Below are 17,644 nucleotides of genomic sequence, written 5' to 3' on the forward strand. Positions count from 1 at the left end.
GTTTTTTAAAAGGGCCAGGGATGTAGCTCACAAACAACAACAAAGATCCCGTGGACAACTCAGAAGCCTTCTCTGTTACTGCCCTAACTTTTCCCCAGTTTTATACCTTGAACAGTTTCATGGAAAGTACAAGCAGTGTCTATACCCAGGCACTCTGGGCTACGAAGGGTCTGCGAAATCGGTTCTTTCAAAGATGTTGAAAATTCTAACAACTGGTTGTGCTTTTTGTCATTCCTGTGGCTGAAAATCAGAGAGTCTGTCACATGGATATCAGACGTGGATGAAACCATGCTGAAGGCTGAATTTGCCAATGGTTTGTCTCGCATAATCTGAGTTGGGGAGGGATGGTTTTGGATCCCAGAAGGAACATTCTCAAGCTCTATGATGATTTCATGCACTCGGTTATCTGACATCATCTCTAGTCTCCTAGAAGCCTTATTTTCCACCTGTAGGGTCTTCAAAGACCTCACAGGTAGTTACACCGCCATTATCGCACCGGGACCCACTGCAGGACAAGTGATGATAATGATACAAGGATGCTCCATTCACATTTTTTCAATGCCAGGATGAGATCACCACAGCCAGCTCCACAAAAATCATAGCCTAACTTCCCCGAAGCTGTCCCCTGAGGAGTCTTCTCAGGAGGAGATGTATTTTCCTGTAGAGAATTCTGTCCTGGTAGCTAAGTAAGAAATTAAAAACAGAATCCTTATTGAAGACAATGGGATTCTAGAAAAGAAGACAGAAGCTCTAAATGACTGATAGTCGAATGGCAAGATTTTCTTTTTTAATTTAACACTTCTAACTTAGAATTTATAATTTCACATGCCTGTAAAAGTCCAGGTGAGTTTATAGTATTTCAATTGTCATCCTTGGGTCATCCCAGATGGTAGACACTGCTATCTGTCTACCTCCTAACATTGATTCTTTTTTCCCTATACCAGTAGAAACCGAATTTCTTAGGTGGTCACTAGACTCAGTTTAAGATTTTCCCAGCTTTCTTTACAGATAAGGGTAGACAGGTGACCCAGTTTTAGTCAATGAAACAAGTGGCTTTCAGGTATGCTCTTTAAAAGGAGATAGTTGCTTGGATTCACCTTTTGTCTCTCACCATTCCTCCATTTTCATCTCAGAAACAGCCATTTTGAAAACAAGAGGACGGACATTCACCTACTGAGAATGGTGGAGAAAGATACCAGGAACCTTGGCCCTCGAGGGCATCATGGGAAGAGTGGATGTAAGCTTTGGACTTCTTCCCTCCACTCTTCTTGTTACATGAGACAAATACATCAGAATATTGCAAAGCTATTGCTCTGTTTCAGCATTAGGCACCTGAACACAATTCCTGTCCAATAAACCTGACTTAGGCATCATATTATTTATTTAATAGTTGGAGAAACAAAGGAGCAGAGACATGAACTGACACCTTCTTTCCCTCATCACACCCCAGTAAATGGCAGGATTGGACTAGAACTCATGTACTCCTCACAGCAACGATAACTAGCAGTAACAAGACCTACCATTACTTCAGACCAACACCTTAAAAAGAGTGTATCATTTTCTTCTCACAATCACCCTATGAAGTAGGTACTATAATCAATCCTTTCTTTGGGGGGGGGGATCGAACTCAGCATCTTGGGCTTGCATGGCAGGCAGCGGCACCACTGATCTAAATACCCAGCCCCATCAATCCCATTTTATAGCTAAGAAAACTGAGGCTCAACAAAGTGATTTTCCCAAGGTCACACAATCAGCAAGTAGCAGAGCTAGGAGTCAAACCCAGGTCTGAACCCAAAGCAGATGAAGTACTTCACTGTGGCCCCTTCCTGAAACAAGATGCTGATGTCTCATTCATTCAATTATAAACAAATAAATATTTATGAGTGCCTACTATGTGTGAGGGGCTTCTTGGAGCATGGCAAAATCTTTTAAAGTGACACTTTATCGTGAAATTACCCATCAATTAGTTGTACGTGGTTTGAAAATAAAAACCAATGTAAGACAAAACAGCAAAGAAAGCCAGCTCCTCTATTTCATTACTTCTCCCTCCTTTGGGGGGACTCTCATCTCAAGCTTCATGCTGGCTGGATAGGGTGGTCTTATGAAGGCTAAAGCCATTTCCTCTCCCTGATAGTTAAAGTCAATCTTGTCTTCTACAGTAAAAATGAATGGTGCAGGTGCTTATGCTCCAAATAGACTGGTCAGAGTCTTTCCCTGGCACCGATGGACAGATCAGGCAGAAGGGAAGGCCTTTCAAGGAGGTAGCCAACTGACTCGTTTCTATGTGGGGCTGATGGCCTGACTCTGATCCAGATGGAGAAGGTCAAGTTTATAGAGAAGCTGAGTCAAGCAGAGTTGAGAAATGGATGGAAAACAAAGAAATGCAGGTGGTACTGAACCCTCACTTCAGAGTCTTAGGCCCCGATTTCTCTAACTCATTTAACAACTTAATCCAACAAATATCTCTAAAATGCCTACCACATGCAGGTTACTGTATGAGGAGCTGGAAGCAGTTTATTTTAGGTTCTTTATCTGAGACAGAGTCTCACTATGTAGTTCAAGTTGGCCTTGAACTCACTATGTAGCCCAGGCTGGCCCTCATACTGGTAGTGACCCTCCTGCCTCAGCCTTCCGAGGGCTGGAACTACAGGTGTAAGCCACCACACCCGGCTATTTTAGGTTCTTTAAGTTTCTCCCATATCCTTCCCACCAAATGAAGCAATTAATGCCCTTGGGCTAATGCCCATTTGAATTGAGTTTCTGTCACTTGCAGCTGAAAGATTCCTAAGGAAGTCACCTTGCTACCTACAAGAGAAAAACTACATATTTGAAATAAAACTCCAAGAGCTGGGGGTGTATATCAGTGGTAAGAGCCAGTGCTTAGCATGTACAAGGCCATGGATTCATTTCCCAGCACCAAAAAGGGGGGAAGAAAGAAAGGAACGAAGGGAAGGAGGGAGGGAGGAAAGGAGGGAAAAGAAAGAAAAGGCTCCATTATGATAAATTAAACAAAGCTGCATCCAATACAACACCGGGTGCCAAGAGAATACGGCAATATCTGGGTTGCCTTGAATGTGTTCCTTCCCTCGGGCTGGTTTTAGGATCACAGTCCATTAAGCCTTACCTTGGGGTGACTTGTGCCAATCACATTTGGACAATAGTAGGTTTCCATTGCCATGGCTATTTTCACCCACAAAAGCAGGGTTCACTGGAATGAAGAGGAAAGAGACACTGCAAATCAGTCTTATGACCCTAGATATCAGGGAGCACATAATGGTTAGTAATGGTTACTAACACCAAGACCTTGACTTTAAGGTTCTAACAGATCCAGGATCAAGACCTTGGAAAACAGAACAAATATCAAAAACAATGCCATTAAGTATTACCAACCTGGATCGATGATTTTCATTTGACTATAAGTCATGATTTAAAAAAATGATTCTTACCTTGAGATACAGGACACAGCTATACTTATTTAACTTAAAAATAAGTTTCACAAAACAATACTTTGAACTATAGAAACTTCACTATGATATATTCTTACCCTATTTCACTCTTTTGTATTTCACTTTATTTTTAATTTCATCTTGTTTTCGGAAAATTCTATTTCAGTTTAAGAAGTTCATTTCACAACTTGTTAATAAGTCACAATTCAGAGTTTGAAAAGTACTTGTGTAGATGAATACAAAGGTTGCTTCCAGCTCTAGCCTGTTATGATGACACATGAACAAACTTAAAATATGGCATGACTGCCTTAGGGACAGAGTCTACTTTAAGCATCTACATGACTGCGTCACAGTTCAATATATTTATATTCAATCCATGGTAAACATTAAAGGTAAACTCCACAACAGAGAAAATGGAGCACATTTTGATGGGGCCAGTGTGTAAAATTAAATTACTAAAGGTTCTGGAATTTCTTGCCTGGGCATAATTCCCAGCCCTGTTTGTCCCTAGGAATGTTACTTAACATCTCTGAGGTTTTAAAATAGGGATAATAATATGATTTTCACATAGGATTGTTTGGGGAATTGAATATATGTAAAATAATAAAATAATACTGGAATGTCATCAGCTCTTAATTTCTATATTAACTATTATGGGAGATTAACTGTTATTCAGCAAATATTGCACCTCCTCCATGTTGGCTATCTTTATTAATGTTGGGGTTGATGACATGACTTGCTTTTACCAATGTAACAGCAGAAGTGAGGGTCCCCATTCCAAGACAAAGCTATTAAAGACCTTGTGAGTTTCTGCTTGCTATTTTACCCTCCAGGTAGCTCGCTGGTGCAAGAAGGACACTAGACCCAAACAGAAGCCATGATTTGGAGCCAAGAACAGCCAAACTCAGCCTGATGCAGCCAAAACCCGAAGAATCCTGCAGATGTGTGAGTGGGAAATAAACGGTTGCTTATTATATGACTCAGGCTTTGGGGAATTGTTTGTTATGCAGCATTCATGCAGCATGAACAAACCGATACAACTTGTATGGATGCTATTAAGACAGTATGGACGTTATTAAGGCAGTGCTCATACATCTACTATGGACCAGGCACTGGAAACTGGGAAAATCACCTAAAGCCCTGGGGGGTGCACAGATGAAAATGAGTTCTTCTAAGGAGCGAACAGTTTGTCAGAATGGGGGGACACCAGGTCAGTGACTGCTAAGGGCTACTACATTTGCTCTACAAAGGAGCTCAGAGAAGGAAGGCACAATTAATTAATTAATTAATTAATTCCTTCTTTTTCTAAAGCACTTTGATTTCCAGTATTCTGAAGAGATGGGTGGTAAGGAATCTGTTTGCATTTGCCCTGTTTTTTCTCAGCAGTAATGCAGGGTAAATAAAAGGTCAGGCTTTGGGGCAGAGAGTCTGAACCCCAATCTTGGCTCTGTCAAATTAGCCGTTGGTTGACCTTGGGCACATTTCTTTCTGAACCTCAATTGTACCACCTGCTAAGGCAAAGCAGCAGTGCCTACCTGGAAGGCAGTTGTACAGATTAAGCAAGCTAATAAAAGTAAAATGTCCAGCAGTCTCAGGGCATAGAAAACACTTAAAGCCTACTTGGTATTATTCGTGTCACTTACGCTAGGGTAGGGCAGGTAGATTTATCAGTCTTTCTTTTCATTATCAGCTCCCAAAAGAGTCTTTATAGATGTATTTATGAACTCTAGGTGTATCTGCTTTATATAAGAAGAGGAAGATTTTTTTTCTGGCCTTTCAAGAACAACCCCTTCCCTCGCTCTTGGGTTTGCTATTGTTGTCTGCTGAGAAATGTAAGGATAAAGTTTTGAACAACTGACATTTGGGTTCCTAAATGAATGGTTTACATATAGATGTTTAACAATCAGTGTTTTTGATTACAATAGTTTGACTTACAATTTTTCCACTTTATGATGGTGGGAAAGCAATATACATTCAATAGAAACTAGACTTCCAAAATTTGAATTTTGAAGGGTATGTAGCTCAGTAGTAGAGCACTTGCCTACTTGAACTGGCTTCTCCAACAAGGCAGCAAGTCCCTCTTTCCTCCTGGAAGGTAAGAACTGTTCAGAATTTCCTTTGTCTCCTGGAGCTGGGCATCTTACCTTTACACACAATAGATTCTGAGGATGATGTGACTTCTCGCATCTTAGTCTCAGCGTACCACTTTGACCTACCTATTTAAAGTTAAAGTAACATGAGGCAACACTTGTATGTGCTTCTGTTTAACTTGTGAACAGAGACTTATAGACAGCAAAAAAGAAATCCTCCTCTGAACCCAGAGCTTACTGTCCACCACGAGTTTTGATACATATAAGAATAAGATGATACCTAACACAGTTTAAAATGACAGGTTTATTAACAGCCACTAAAGCTGGTTCGAAGACTAAAGAGTTGATAATTAAAAACCATGAGCAATGAGAAAAATCTTAGCTATATTAGTTGGAAAAGTAGCATAAGCATAGTTCTGCTTCCTTTCCTCCTTGCCTCCAGTAGATTGTGAATACACAGTTGTCGATTGGACACCTTTAGGATGTGCTAAACTAAAGTGGCCATAGCAGTCCTTATACCTCCCCAAAAGTGATTTTTGTTTACCCACTTGGTGTTTTAGATTTTTAAAAATTATTTCGGAGCACATCAAATTCAAGAAGTACTCTAGTTTGAGTGTAGGTTGATGTGCCCCCCAGGGGTTCATGTGCTGGGATTTTGGTCCCACTGTGACCATGTTTATGTGGTGGGACCTTTAAGAGGTGGAGCCTAGGGAACACAATTAGGTCATCGGGATGCTATTCTCAGAAGGGATTAGTTGGCTCTCCCAAGAGTGGGTTGATACAAAGCAAGACCACCCATGTGCTTGGTCCTTCTGCACATGGCTGGTTTTCCTTCCTGCTTCTGCTTCTCTGCCATGGTGTGATGCAGTCAAGTCTCACCAGAGGCCAAACAGATGGGGCTACCTGATCTCGCACTGTGAACTAAATAAGCCTTCTGTTCTTTACAGAGCACCCAGTCTCAGGTATTTGGTTATCACAACAGAAAATGGACTAGTAAGGAGATTTCAAGTTAAAAAAAATTTTTTTTCTGGCTTCTTTTGAGAACTCTCAGGATCTCACCACCCTGAGTACACATAACCATAGTGGGCCACCTCTGCCACCTAAGGCAGACACAGGTTATGCAGGCTCCCATTTTCCACATGCCTTACCTGGCCCTCTTTGAACACCAATTACACTTGGCTTCCCTAGACCCTGACTTCTCACCTCTTGTACCTAAAGAAGGTGTTTGAAGGGGAAACAATAGGCCAATTCTTCTATGGTGATGGCTGCTTAACCTCTAAATCCACTGGATTTTGCTTTTTTTTCAGGACATTATCTTCGTCTTAACACATGCTTACCGTAGCCATTTCCAGGAGCACCTGGTAAAGAATGGCCATATGGATTTGCCATCTTCACTGATGTCATTTCAATGCTTTCAGGGTAATCTTCAGTCTCGCCTCCAAGGATGCCCAAGGGGCCATTACCCCTGCAACGAAATGAGAGCTGGACTGAAGATGTTCTGCTGAACACCCTAAAATCCCAAAGTGATGGGTCACCATTCACCCAGTAGTGTGGTAAGAACAGCCATTCACCCATCCATCCATTTTCCCATCCATCCCACAATTGCTGGCTGAATGCCGACCATATGTTAAGCATGGGCAAGGCAGTAAGGATACAAAGATAAAGACAAAGTTATTTGCCCCCAGGAAGCTCCCAACACAATCTGGCATAGCTTCTTCTTTTTGAGACAGGGTCTCCCTAGGCAGCTCAGGTTGGCCTCAGACTCACAGCAATCTACCTGCCTCAGTCTCCCAAGTGCCGGGATTACAGGTATGCACCACCATGTCCAGCAGGCAAAGCTTCTTAGACACAGCAAGAGGTGATTATAATACAGGTAGAAGGGCCGGGGATTTAGCTCAGTGGTTTCGCCGCCTGCTGCACAAGCGCAAGGACCTGAGTTCGATCCCCAGTACCAAAAAAAAAAAATACAGGTAGAAGCTGATGGGTATCAGAAGATGAGTCCAAGGTGTTCAGAGGAAGTAGAGAATGCTGGCTGGAAGTTTTGGGGAAAATCCACATGGTTAAGAGACATCTGAGAGGAGACTGGAGGAAATTCATTTATAGTTGAGGGATGGCATTGCAAGGGTTAGGTACAGCAAAATAAAGGCGTGAGGCCAGACAGTATTGAATAAAGGAAATGTTATCAAAATCAATTAACCCGTAGCAATGATTTTCAATTTTATATATGCTGATTCCCAGGCCCTATACCAGACAATTAAATCAGAAGCTCTGAAGGTTGTGCCCAAACATCTGTATGATTTTTATTGTTACAATTCCCCAGGTAATAAAGTAATTCAAAGGATCAGTCAAAGTCCAGAATCACTAACGGTTGAGGCAGGGAGGGAACAGGGAATAGGAGAGCCACATCAAGCAGGCCTGTCTTGGGGTGGCACCTGATGTCAGCACAGTGTCTCCTCATTCCTAACTGCTCTGTAAGTGAAGCAAAGTGGCCTTTCTCCCACAGGTAATGGGGATACATGGAAGATGAAAAGCAGAGGAGTGACACAAACAGAAGGGTTTCTTGGGCTGATGACTCAGGCCCGGGATTTCTCGGTTAACCCCACACAGGAATGGCTGTTGTCATGTTCCTTCCAGAACTCTTTGAAAGTTAAATCTGCATCTGAGACCATGTCCAAGTACAAGGAGTCAAAACTCAAGACTTTGTGGGCCGGGGATTTAGCTCAGTGGTTCCGCTGCCTGCCTTGCAAGCGCAAGGTCCTGAGTTCAATCCCCGGTACCCACACACACAAAAAAATCTGCCTGAAAACTCAAGACTTTGTTCTTAAGTTAAAGCTAAAATTCCAGCTGTAACCTAAGTTGTTCATATGTCAGGCCGGTTGTAACTCAAGGGTCCACTGTATCTCCCCTCTCCTGTTTTCGATCAGTAAAGAGGTTCCAGAAAGCCTTTTTTTTTTTGGTACAGGGGATGGAACAGAAAGCCTATTATTAACCCAGTTGCAGAGCAGACCATTCAGGGTCAATGTGCGCAAACCTGGAGGTTAGTGTGCTTTTTTGTTTCTGTTCTCCACAATACTGTGCTCAACTTCCTCAGTCTTTTGGGAAAAGTAGCTTTTGCTAATTTATCTCCTGCTTGACTAGGTTCCTATCCTAGTTTACTTCTTTCTGTACTCCAAGTCTCATCTGTGATTTTCTTCCAGGTAGCCTTTTATGTTTGAGTATCATTAGGGAGTTGTTTTCTCAGGGCCTTATTTCATCCCAGTCCACCTTTCTGCCATATTCAGCGGCCATTTTGGTTCATCCTGTGGCTTGGCCACATGGATTTTGCCATTTTAGTTGGTCATGTGGGTCAACCACATAGTTCCACTATGCTCATTTGGCATTTTTTTTCTTTTTCTTTTTCAACTGGCCTCATGGTCATGAAGAAATCTCAAGATTGTAGCTAAGAGCTAAGTAAGCCATCAGTTTTGAAGAACATATGGACCTCTCCCCTTTTCTTTTTTTCCCCCCTTTTCTCTTTTGACTTGAGTTAGACCCTTTCCCTGTTTTTCCTAACAGAAATTCAAGTAATTTAGAAACCTGTGCTTGGGAACCTGGGTGGAACAAAGGAACAGCCAGTAAAGCTTAACTCAAGTGCCTGTGAGTATGCAAAAATAGACCCATACTGGTTCTTAGAACTTTCAAAAGTTTTTTTAAGAGGCTTCTGTCTCAATTGCCTAAAACAAGGTATGAAGATTTTTATTATTAAGGAAAATGTGAGGGCTGTTATTCTCAAGTGGTTGTGTTTCTCAACTGGCTAAAGGAATCCCTCGGCAGGGGGCTCCACCCTGATCTCATGGGAGTTTCTAAAGCAGCAGCTAGAGGGCTCCATTGTTCTTCTTAAGCAATAAATGGTCTCGGCCAGGGATTTAGCTCAGTGGTTCCGTCGCCTGCCCTGCAAGCGCAAGGACCTGAGTTCGATCCCCGGTACCAAAAAAACCCCAAAAAACAAACCTGGAAGGAATAAATGGTCTCAACTCTTCCAGGAAGACACCAGTGCCACTCCATCTTTGAGCAGGAGCAGAGACATCTGCTTAGTAAGTATTTGCATCTCACAAGGGATGTTTTATGAACTCAACAGGTTTCCTCCTTCTGCATGGACTTAAGGACTCAGACCTAGTTTTGTCTCTCCATAGGCCATGGAAACACCCTACAGATTCCAGCCACCTTGTCATTAGGCTGTATCCTTAAAAGCTGACAGCAACTTGACCTTGAGGGTAGCTAGTTGGAGCTCTAGGGGCTCCACCTTTGTAATGTGTGAGTCCAGTATAAACTAGGAAATAGCAAGAGATGGGTACAGAATGGCAGTCTAAATTACAGTAGTGCTCTTCACTTAGGTCTTTTTTGCAAAAGGCAAGGAAAGTGGTGTAAAATCTCTTATGTTCAGGCTTTTATGGTTCTCAATCTCTGAAAAGGCCCAAGAACCACGGTATTTGAAGAGGCCTCCCAAGGAAAAAGATGATATCCTGTTCTCAGATCCCCACCTGACTCTCTCCGGGATATAGGTCTTTCCCACCTGTTTCCACTAGAGGCTAGTGCCCCAGAGAGACCAGTATTTTAAAATGACTCAATTGCTGGACATGGCCTTTTCTGTATTCAACAACTGGGCTCTAGATGAGGATAAAAGGAGATGGACTGAGGGGGAAAAAAAAGGACAGACCAAAATTATTGCTTCAAGCACACCCAAGTTGTCCAAGGGAAAACCCAAGGCCAATCAAGGCCTACAAAAAATTGGACACTGGGTACATGACTGTACCAACCCACCACCTGGGCCCTGCTCCATGTGTCAGGTGGTCAATGTACCTGACTCGTGGCACTGGAGGATTGACTGTCCCCACTCCCAGAGAGGAGCTAGGCCAGCCAAAATCCTCATCTCCCACTCTGATGAAAACCGAAGGGGCCCGCCCAGTCCACGGACATCTATAATGTACCATCCAGGGACATCTCCATCTCCTGTGTGAAACCCTGGGTGACCTTGGATATCATGGGTGAGGATTTCAATTCCTTTGGTTTCTGTTTTAGCTTCTTTCTCTAAAACCTCTCCTCTAGATATAATTGGGGTCAAGGAGCACCCTAGCCAGAGCTTCTTTACTCGTGCTCTGAAATGTTACCTCAAAGGTCAAATGTTCAACCATGAGTTTTGAATTGTTCCACAGTGACCTACTCTCTTATGAATAAGAGATTTACTAGCAATATTGGAGGCATTTCTCAAACAGCAAAGGCCAAAGCAGATTTTACCTGCTGGGACTACGCTAAGCCATGCTTCTTGGATACCCCTGAGGTTACTATAAAGATTTGCACTACTCTTAATCCTGCCTCTTTGGTCCCTACAAGCTCAGAAGTTAGCCACTGTTGTGAATAGATGGCTTCCCAGACCTATGCAAACAGACAGGATATCAGAGACTTGCTCCTCCAAACCCTGAGGAGATATTGTTCATTGATAGAAGCAGCTATGTCCAAGGAGGACATTGAAAGTCAGATCATGCAGTTGTCAGTTCAAAACAGGTCACTGAAGCCAAACCCTTCCTTCAGGGACCTCTGCTCAAAAAACAAAAAACAAAAAACCAGAGCTCATAGCCCTCAGGCATTAATATTAAGCCAAATACGTCTTTCTAGTGCTACATCTCCATGCAGCAATTTGCGGAAAAAGGAGCTTTCTAACTAATAAGCAATCATCTATAAAGCAAAAGCAGGAAATCCTACAACTCTTAGATGCAGTCTATCTTCCCAAGCAGGTCACTGTCATTCATTGCAAGGGACTCCAAAGAGACATGTCTAAAGTTTCTTTGGAGAATCAAATGGCTGGTAGAGAGGCAAGAAGCAAAGCCTTACAGCCCCTCAAGACCCTGGTCCTTCCTCAAGGGACACAATAAGAAGCTATAAAATTCCTACATAGAAAATGATCACTTGAATTTTCACAGGACTGGGACTAGCAGAGACCACCAGACAGGCCTGAGAAGCTTGCCCACTAACCTTGCCAAGCTCAGATCAGCTCCTTTGTTAGAACCTGTACACAGGAGAGCGACATAACCCAGGAGGACTGGCAATTATATAACCAGCTCTACCTGAACTATCTGAAGACAAAGACCACCCCCCCCCTCCACCTCCACTGCCAAAACAAGTTACTCCTGTGTACTTCTGGAAGATTTGAGGGTCCTTTTTCAAAAGCAAGACTCCAGTACTCCTCTAGGTGGAGATAAGTAGAGTCACTAATGAGCCTAATTCACCACCGCTTAAAACAGGCATCTGCATCAAGACTCCTGTTTTTAATTAGAGCCATAATGTGAGTAAATTTTTTGGTTTGTTTTTTGATTCAGTTCAGGGTATGTAGTTCAGTTATGTAGTTCAGGTTGTCCTTAAACTCACTATACAGCTCAGGTTAGCTTTGAACTCTCTGTGATCCTCCTGCCTCAGGCTCCGGAGTGCTGGGATTACAGGTGTGCATCACCACACCCAGCTTCAATGTGGATCATCTTGCTAAGGCTATAGCTCTCAGACTCTCCATCATTTATCTAACATACTTCTTTGCCATACTTTCTCCTCCACAGAAAGTGAAAATCTGTCCCACTTCTTTTCATATTTGGGCTCTACATCTCTGATCTAATAGTAAAGTTACTCTCCTGACAAATTCACCGAACTTTCTCCCATTGAACAGGCAGCTCAGTAGCCACTAACTCTTTTCTTACTGTCTTCTGGCAGGTTTTTTTTTTTTTATTCAACCTAGCTACTGGTAATTTGTCTCCTGCTTGAGTATATGCCTACCCCAGTTTACTCCTTTTTGTACTCAAAGTCTCATCTGTGATTTCCCCCTAGATTTCCTTTTATCTCTGAGAATCATTGGTGAGTAGCTTTCTCAGGGACTTTTTTCATCCCTGGCCACCTTTCTTCCATATTTACCAGCCATTTTAGTTCATCCTTGGCCACAATACCCCAATGTACTTGGAAAGCACATAATCCCCAGGAGATAGGAATATAGCCCCTTTCAGCAGGAAGTAGCTCCATGAAGACAGGTACCTCCACTCCCTTAGCACCCCAAAGAATTATTGGGATATGTGTCTTTCAGGGGAAAATGAGGTAGAAGATTAAAGTGTGGCATGCTGGTTTGGAAAGTGGGCATGACCTGTTAATTAAAAAGTTTCAAGATGCAGAAGAGTTCCCAAAGCCCTGCACATGGACTTCTTGTGAGAACATAAGCAGTCTTGAGCCTAGACCTGATGTCAGCCTGAGAAACAGGAGATACAAAAAGGCAGTTGCCATTGAGCTCTAGGATACTGTGTTCTTTCACAGTAGTCTGCTCTCATGCTGCTCTAGAGTGTACTTTTATTTGGCCTAAATTTGCTCTGCAGAGCTCATTTCTTTCCCTACCTTTAATAAATATAAAACCTCGCTACCGCTACCTTTAAAAAAGTAGTGAGAGTCTAGATGTGTTACAAGGTTTGGGCGAAACTCTGGGAAAATGAGGAATTGAAAGATTAAATTCAGGTAAGGGCTTTGCACCACAGACTGGGAGTCTATGGCCCACGTGAAGTCCATGGGTAGGTCTGAGAGTTTCATCACAAGGGCAAGTCATTGAACCATCACACCTGTTCTTAATCAAAACCACAAGAACTAAGTTCCATTGACTTGATAACATAGAACTCAGTTCCCATCAATGAAGGAATATACCTGAACTTACCCCCTGGTCATTTTCCAGGTGTCAGAAGAGCTATAACCATGACCATCCTTAGCACCTGGGTAATCAGGTTCCCCCCAAATATCTGGAGAATTCTGATGGTCTGCAGCACCAGGATAGTCTGGTTCCCCCAAAAAGTGGAGAGAGTTGGCTTGATTCTCAGCACCTGGATAATCAGGCTGTCCCAGAGAGTCTGTGTATGGACTGATTCTGGAACTAGAAAAACCTAGATTCCTTCTAGAGCCTGGATGGTTAGAATTGGCTCTGTGGCCAGGGTGGTTAGGGTTGCCTTTAGCTCCAGGATAGTCTGCTTCTCCCAAGGATCCAAAATGATCTAGCTTTGTTCTGGCATCTGCGTAGTTTCCACTGATTCTGGACTCTGCAAAATCAGGATTTCTTAGAGATCCAGAAGAATCTGGCTCTCTGAGTGAGCTCAAGTGGTGTGGATTGCCCTGGAATTCAATATAATCAAACTCTGGCAGAGATCTGTGATAGTCTGGACTTGTCTTGGAATCTTCAGAATAGGGATTATTCCTGGGGTGGGGATAATCTGTAGAATTTGGAGATCCAGGATAATCTTGTTCCACTACAGACTTAGGAAAGTCTAGATTTGTTCTGGAGCCTGCAGAGTGTGCATTGCTCCCAGTGCGGGGATAGTCTGGATTGTTCAGAGAACCTGGAAAGTCTGGATAATCCTGAGTTTTCAAATACTCCTTCTTATGGTCCTGAGACCTTGAATAGTCTGGGTAATCTGTGTGCCTCTCGTAGCTGTTATTTCTGTAGTAGGCAGACATGCCGGTACAGATTCTTCACTCCAGGGTGTTACACCCTTCCTACATTTGCAGTCACTCAAGGATCCTTTTGTTAATCTGAAAAACAAAAAGGACAGAAAAAGTCAGGTTTTTCTCTGTCTCCTTGCAGGAATTGCTGGTTATCATGCAGCATCTGGTCTCTTCTCTCACAGCTGGGAGCACAGCTCCCTAGAATAAAGACAGTGTTTCCCAGCCTCCCTTGCACACACGTCTGGGAATGGGAGTGGCTGGGGGATATGAGCGGAAGCAATACACACAACGTCCAGGTTGTCCTTTCGAAAGAAAGGGGTTATCCTTCCCTTTCCCAGTCTTCTTCCTCCTGCGGGCTGGATCGCAGACACAGTCCACCAGCTCGGGCCATGTATCCAAAGGCAGCACTCTCTGCCCTGTGGGAGAGAGCCTGGGTTGCCGGCGACTTCGCAGCGCAGAGCCCCCGAATCAGCACTAGGTGATTATGGAAGACAGAATGAGCTTCTAAAAATCCTTTTTAAACTACTGGGGTTTTTTTTGGGGGGGGCTGGAGGGTGTTGAGATATGTGGCCAAAGTTACATCTTAAACAACACATTGCCTTGTTTGGAGAAGAAGGCAATGAACCAAAGGATTAGAAGGAATAGGAAATTTCCGAGGAATTTTACTGCATGTGTGTTTCCAGGGTTCAAAGCAATGTGAGAAGGGGCACCAAGCATACGTTAGTATGGGTGCAACGAAGGAAGACTAGGTGGTGGGGCCTAGAGGGCTCAGGTAGGGAGACGTTTGCTATGGCCCCTCCAGAGTGAACAGACGGCTTTATGAGTTCCGTGAGCTCTAATCTGCAGACACAGCAGGCATCCCAGTCGGAAGCGATGTGGCTTTCTTTCTCAGGTGTGCTGTATATCTATTTTTACCTGCCTGTGGCCCATTTCCCCTTCTTTTGGCATTGATGCCATGATTTTCCTGTCATCCTCCCCTGCCCCCGTTCTCAGTCCAGGTCGTGCCAGAAGGGCTGGCTGCCTTCCTGACCACCTCCGAGATGGTCACATGACCCAGGCCTGGCCAATCAGGCCCTGCCCCTGGCCATAGGGTGTGGCTCGGGAATGGGTTTATAACTAATGGCAGTCCACTAGAAGAGAGATCCACAACACCCAGCCACAGGCTGCTACTGGTTATGGACCAGGCCGCAGAGCAGGAGGTGAGATTGGGCAAGTAAAGGATGCTTCGCCTGTTTACACGGCTCCCCGTGGCTCACATTACTGCTTCTGTCAGATCAGCGGCAGAATTAGATTCGCATAGGAGCATAAACCCTACTGTGAACCACACATGTAAGAGACCTAGACTGCTTTTGAATCATCCTGAAACCATTCTACCCACCCCAAGCCCCATCCATAGAAAAGCCAGCTTCCACAAAACCTATCCCTGATGCCAAAAAGGTTGGGGATTGCTGCTCTTGGACCTGAACTAGACTTACAAAAAAAGTGCTCTTATTTCAAGGGAGATAGAATGTAAGTCTGGAGCTGCTGCAGTAGCATTAGTGGGAATAGAGAAGAAAATAATAAGTAGATAATTAAAAGGCAGAGTCAATAAGATTAACGGGCTGACTCAATATGGAATAGACGAGAAGCGAAATGAAAGAGAAACATGTCCACAGTTTAAAGCTAGCATGATAAAATACATAGTGATGCCTTCAAAAGAAGGAAGTAGAAGATTTTGAAAGCGCAGCCAACGTTTACAAGTTTATCTCTATGTAAATGACAAGAGTTGGACTTTTTGAGTAATCAGAGCTAAAGGCAATATTAACTTTCTGCCATCACCTGTGGTTTCCAAGTATTTGCCAACTCAATTCCCTGTGTCTAGCATGGCAGAGGTCTGTTTTTCTTTCTCTTGTTTCACCTAGTTTCCTTGACAATCCCTCTCCCCCACTCACAGTCCCCTCAGGCCAGGTGTGGACATTGGACCCAATCCAAATTATATTCTTTTTGGCCATGGGGACAGGGTCGGCATATCATGCAGTCAGAGCCAGTGAGATTCAATTCTTGGCATTTTTTCAGAGCTAGAAGGAAGAGCACAGCTCAGTCTTTCTGTGGGACTTAGAGTTAGGCATCTTAAGCTTGAGGTTGCCAATGGTCACAGGTGAAGGTTTGCCTAAGAGTGATGCCAACAAAGAGAAAGCAGAGCCAGGAGTCAGACAGAAAGAATGAGCAAGTACTGATGACACTGTTTAAGGGCCTGGATCCAACCATACCCGAGGGGCGGATGACACTGGATACCTGAGTCATCACATTCTCTTTTTGGCTTAAGTTCCTTTGAGTTGGGTTTATTATTTGCAAATTAAAGAAAAGAATTCAGACCAAGATGTGAGCTTTGCAAAAGAAACATCTATTCACAGTGTAGTGCTGTGAAGACTAAATGCTAAACTTTATTATAAACGTTTTTCACAACACAGAGTTTGAACCCACTTATTTACTTGTAGAAATTCATATGTTTATGCTCAAGGAATTTCTGTGACCCAACAAAACCTAAGGAAGCTAAATGATGCCTAGTATATGCAAGAAACTAAAAACAGATATAGCTATATATCTCAAAAGAAATGAATATGTCTACCAACAGGCAACAAGAATGTTCACAGAAACATTTTTTTTCATGAGAGGCAGAAATTGGAAGCAACACAAATGTCATTCGGTAGTGGAATAAGGAAATGGACTGGGGCATATTTGTACCATGAACTACTACGCAGCATTAACAAAATATGAACTTTTGCTACATGCAGTATCATGGATGAATCTCACAGAGGTAAGGATATGGAAACAGCTGGACACAAGACAGCATGTTCTGCATAACATTCACACAAGTTCAAAAATAGGGGCCCTGACATGCGGTGACAGAAGGGAGAACTTGGATATCCGGGGGAGGAAAAGAGGCTGGGGAGGACTAGGAACTGCCTTGAGAGGCTCAGAGGTGCTGAGTGGTGATCTCAGGTTGCATGGGGCACAGACATATAGGTATAAAATTTCATCAAGGGTACACTTAAGAACCGCATACATCTCTATCAATATATCAGTCCTAAGTTTTAATGTTAGAGTGAAAATGAAAAAGACCAACTAGAAGACAAACATAAAACCTGTTTCTCCAAGGGGCCATTATACCAGTTGAAAAACACAAACAGTTTAGGCTCACAAATATTTCCAGTTTTCTTACAGATAAATCAGAGAAAATCTGAATTAATGAAAACAAAAGCCAGGTGAGAACATGACACATTACGTGAACTGAGTCATCTCTCTATGTGATGCTAAGAAATGAAAATGCCAGAAGTAAAATACTGTGCTTGGTATCAGTTAGAACTGAATTTAGTTTCTATTTGCTGCCTGTGTGGTCTGGGGAAGTCACTTAATCTCTCTGAGCCAATTTCTCTACCGATGTAATACCGAATATAATAATATCTCATACGGCCATTGCGAAGAAACATTCATTGATCAGAGCTATTATTTACCATTATTTTTATTTAAGTATAATGTAAGTACCAGCAATTTTCAAAAGAGATAGGAGTTAGTGGATAATGAAAGTCATGCACTCAACCAGGACGTGATTAAAGAAGTAAGAAATGAGGGCCGGGA

General features: G+C 43.0%; 1 protein-coding gene and 1 pseudogene across 11 annotated transcripts in view; one reads left to right on the forward strand and one right to left on the reverse strand.

Moving 5' to 3' along the window:
• The window catches only part of Tmc5 (transmembrane channel like 5), a 71,726-nt gene that overhangs the window by 34,449 nt on the left and 19,633 nt on the right, over window positions 1-17,644 (reverse strand). For 6 of the 11 annotated variants that reach the window (XM_087208932.1, XM_087208931.1, XM_087208934.1 and 3 more), the window contains exons 2-5: window positions 13,248-14,113; window positions 6,874-7,001; window positions 5,591-5,662; window positions 3,125-3,208 (exon numbers count right to left, since the gene is read on the reverse strand). In XM_087208932.1, the coding sequence (XP_087065058.1) occupies window positions 3,125-3,208; window positions 5,591-5,662; window positions 6,874-7,001; window positions 13,248-14,038 (1,075 nt within the window). In that variant the 5' untranslated portion in view covers window positions 14,039-14,113. Of the gene's footprint in view, window positions 1-106; window positions 584-3,124; window positions 3,209-5,590; window positions 5,663-6,873; window positions 7,002-13,247; window positions 14,114-17,644 lie in introns of those variants that run through there. The other 5 variants (XM_004855806.4, XM_087208938.1, XM_087208937.1 and 2 more) reach the window with 2 other exon arrangements.
• Window positions 5,690-5,809, forward strand: LOC147828673 (small nucleolar RNA SNORA40; annotated as a pseudogene).

The sequence above is a fragment of the Heterocephalus glaber genome, unplaced genomic scaffold (assembly GCF_053883595.1).
Source record: "Heterocephalus glaber isolate CG9 unplaced genomic scaffold, H.glaber_assembly_v1.0 deba00000943, whole genome shotgun sequence".
Taxonomy (NCBI): domain Eukaryota; kingdom Metazoa; phylum Chordata; class Mammalia; order Rodentia; family Bathyergidae; genus Heterocephalus; species Heterocephalus glaber.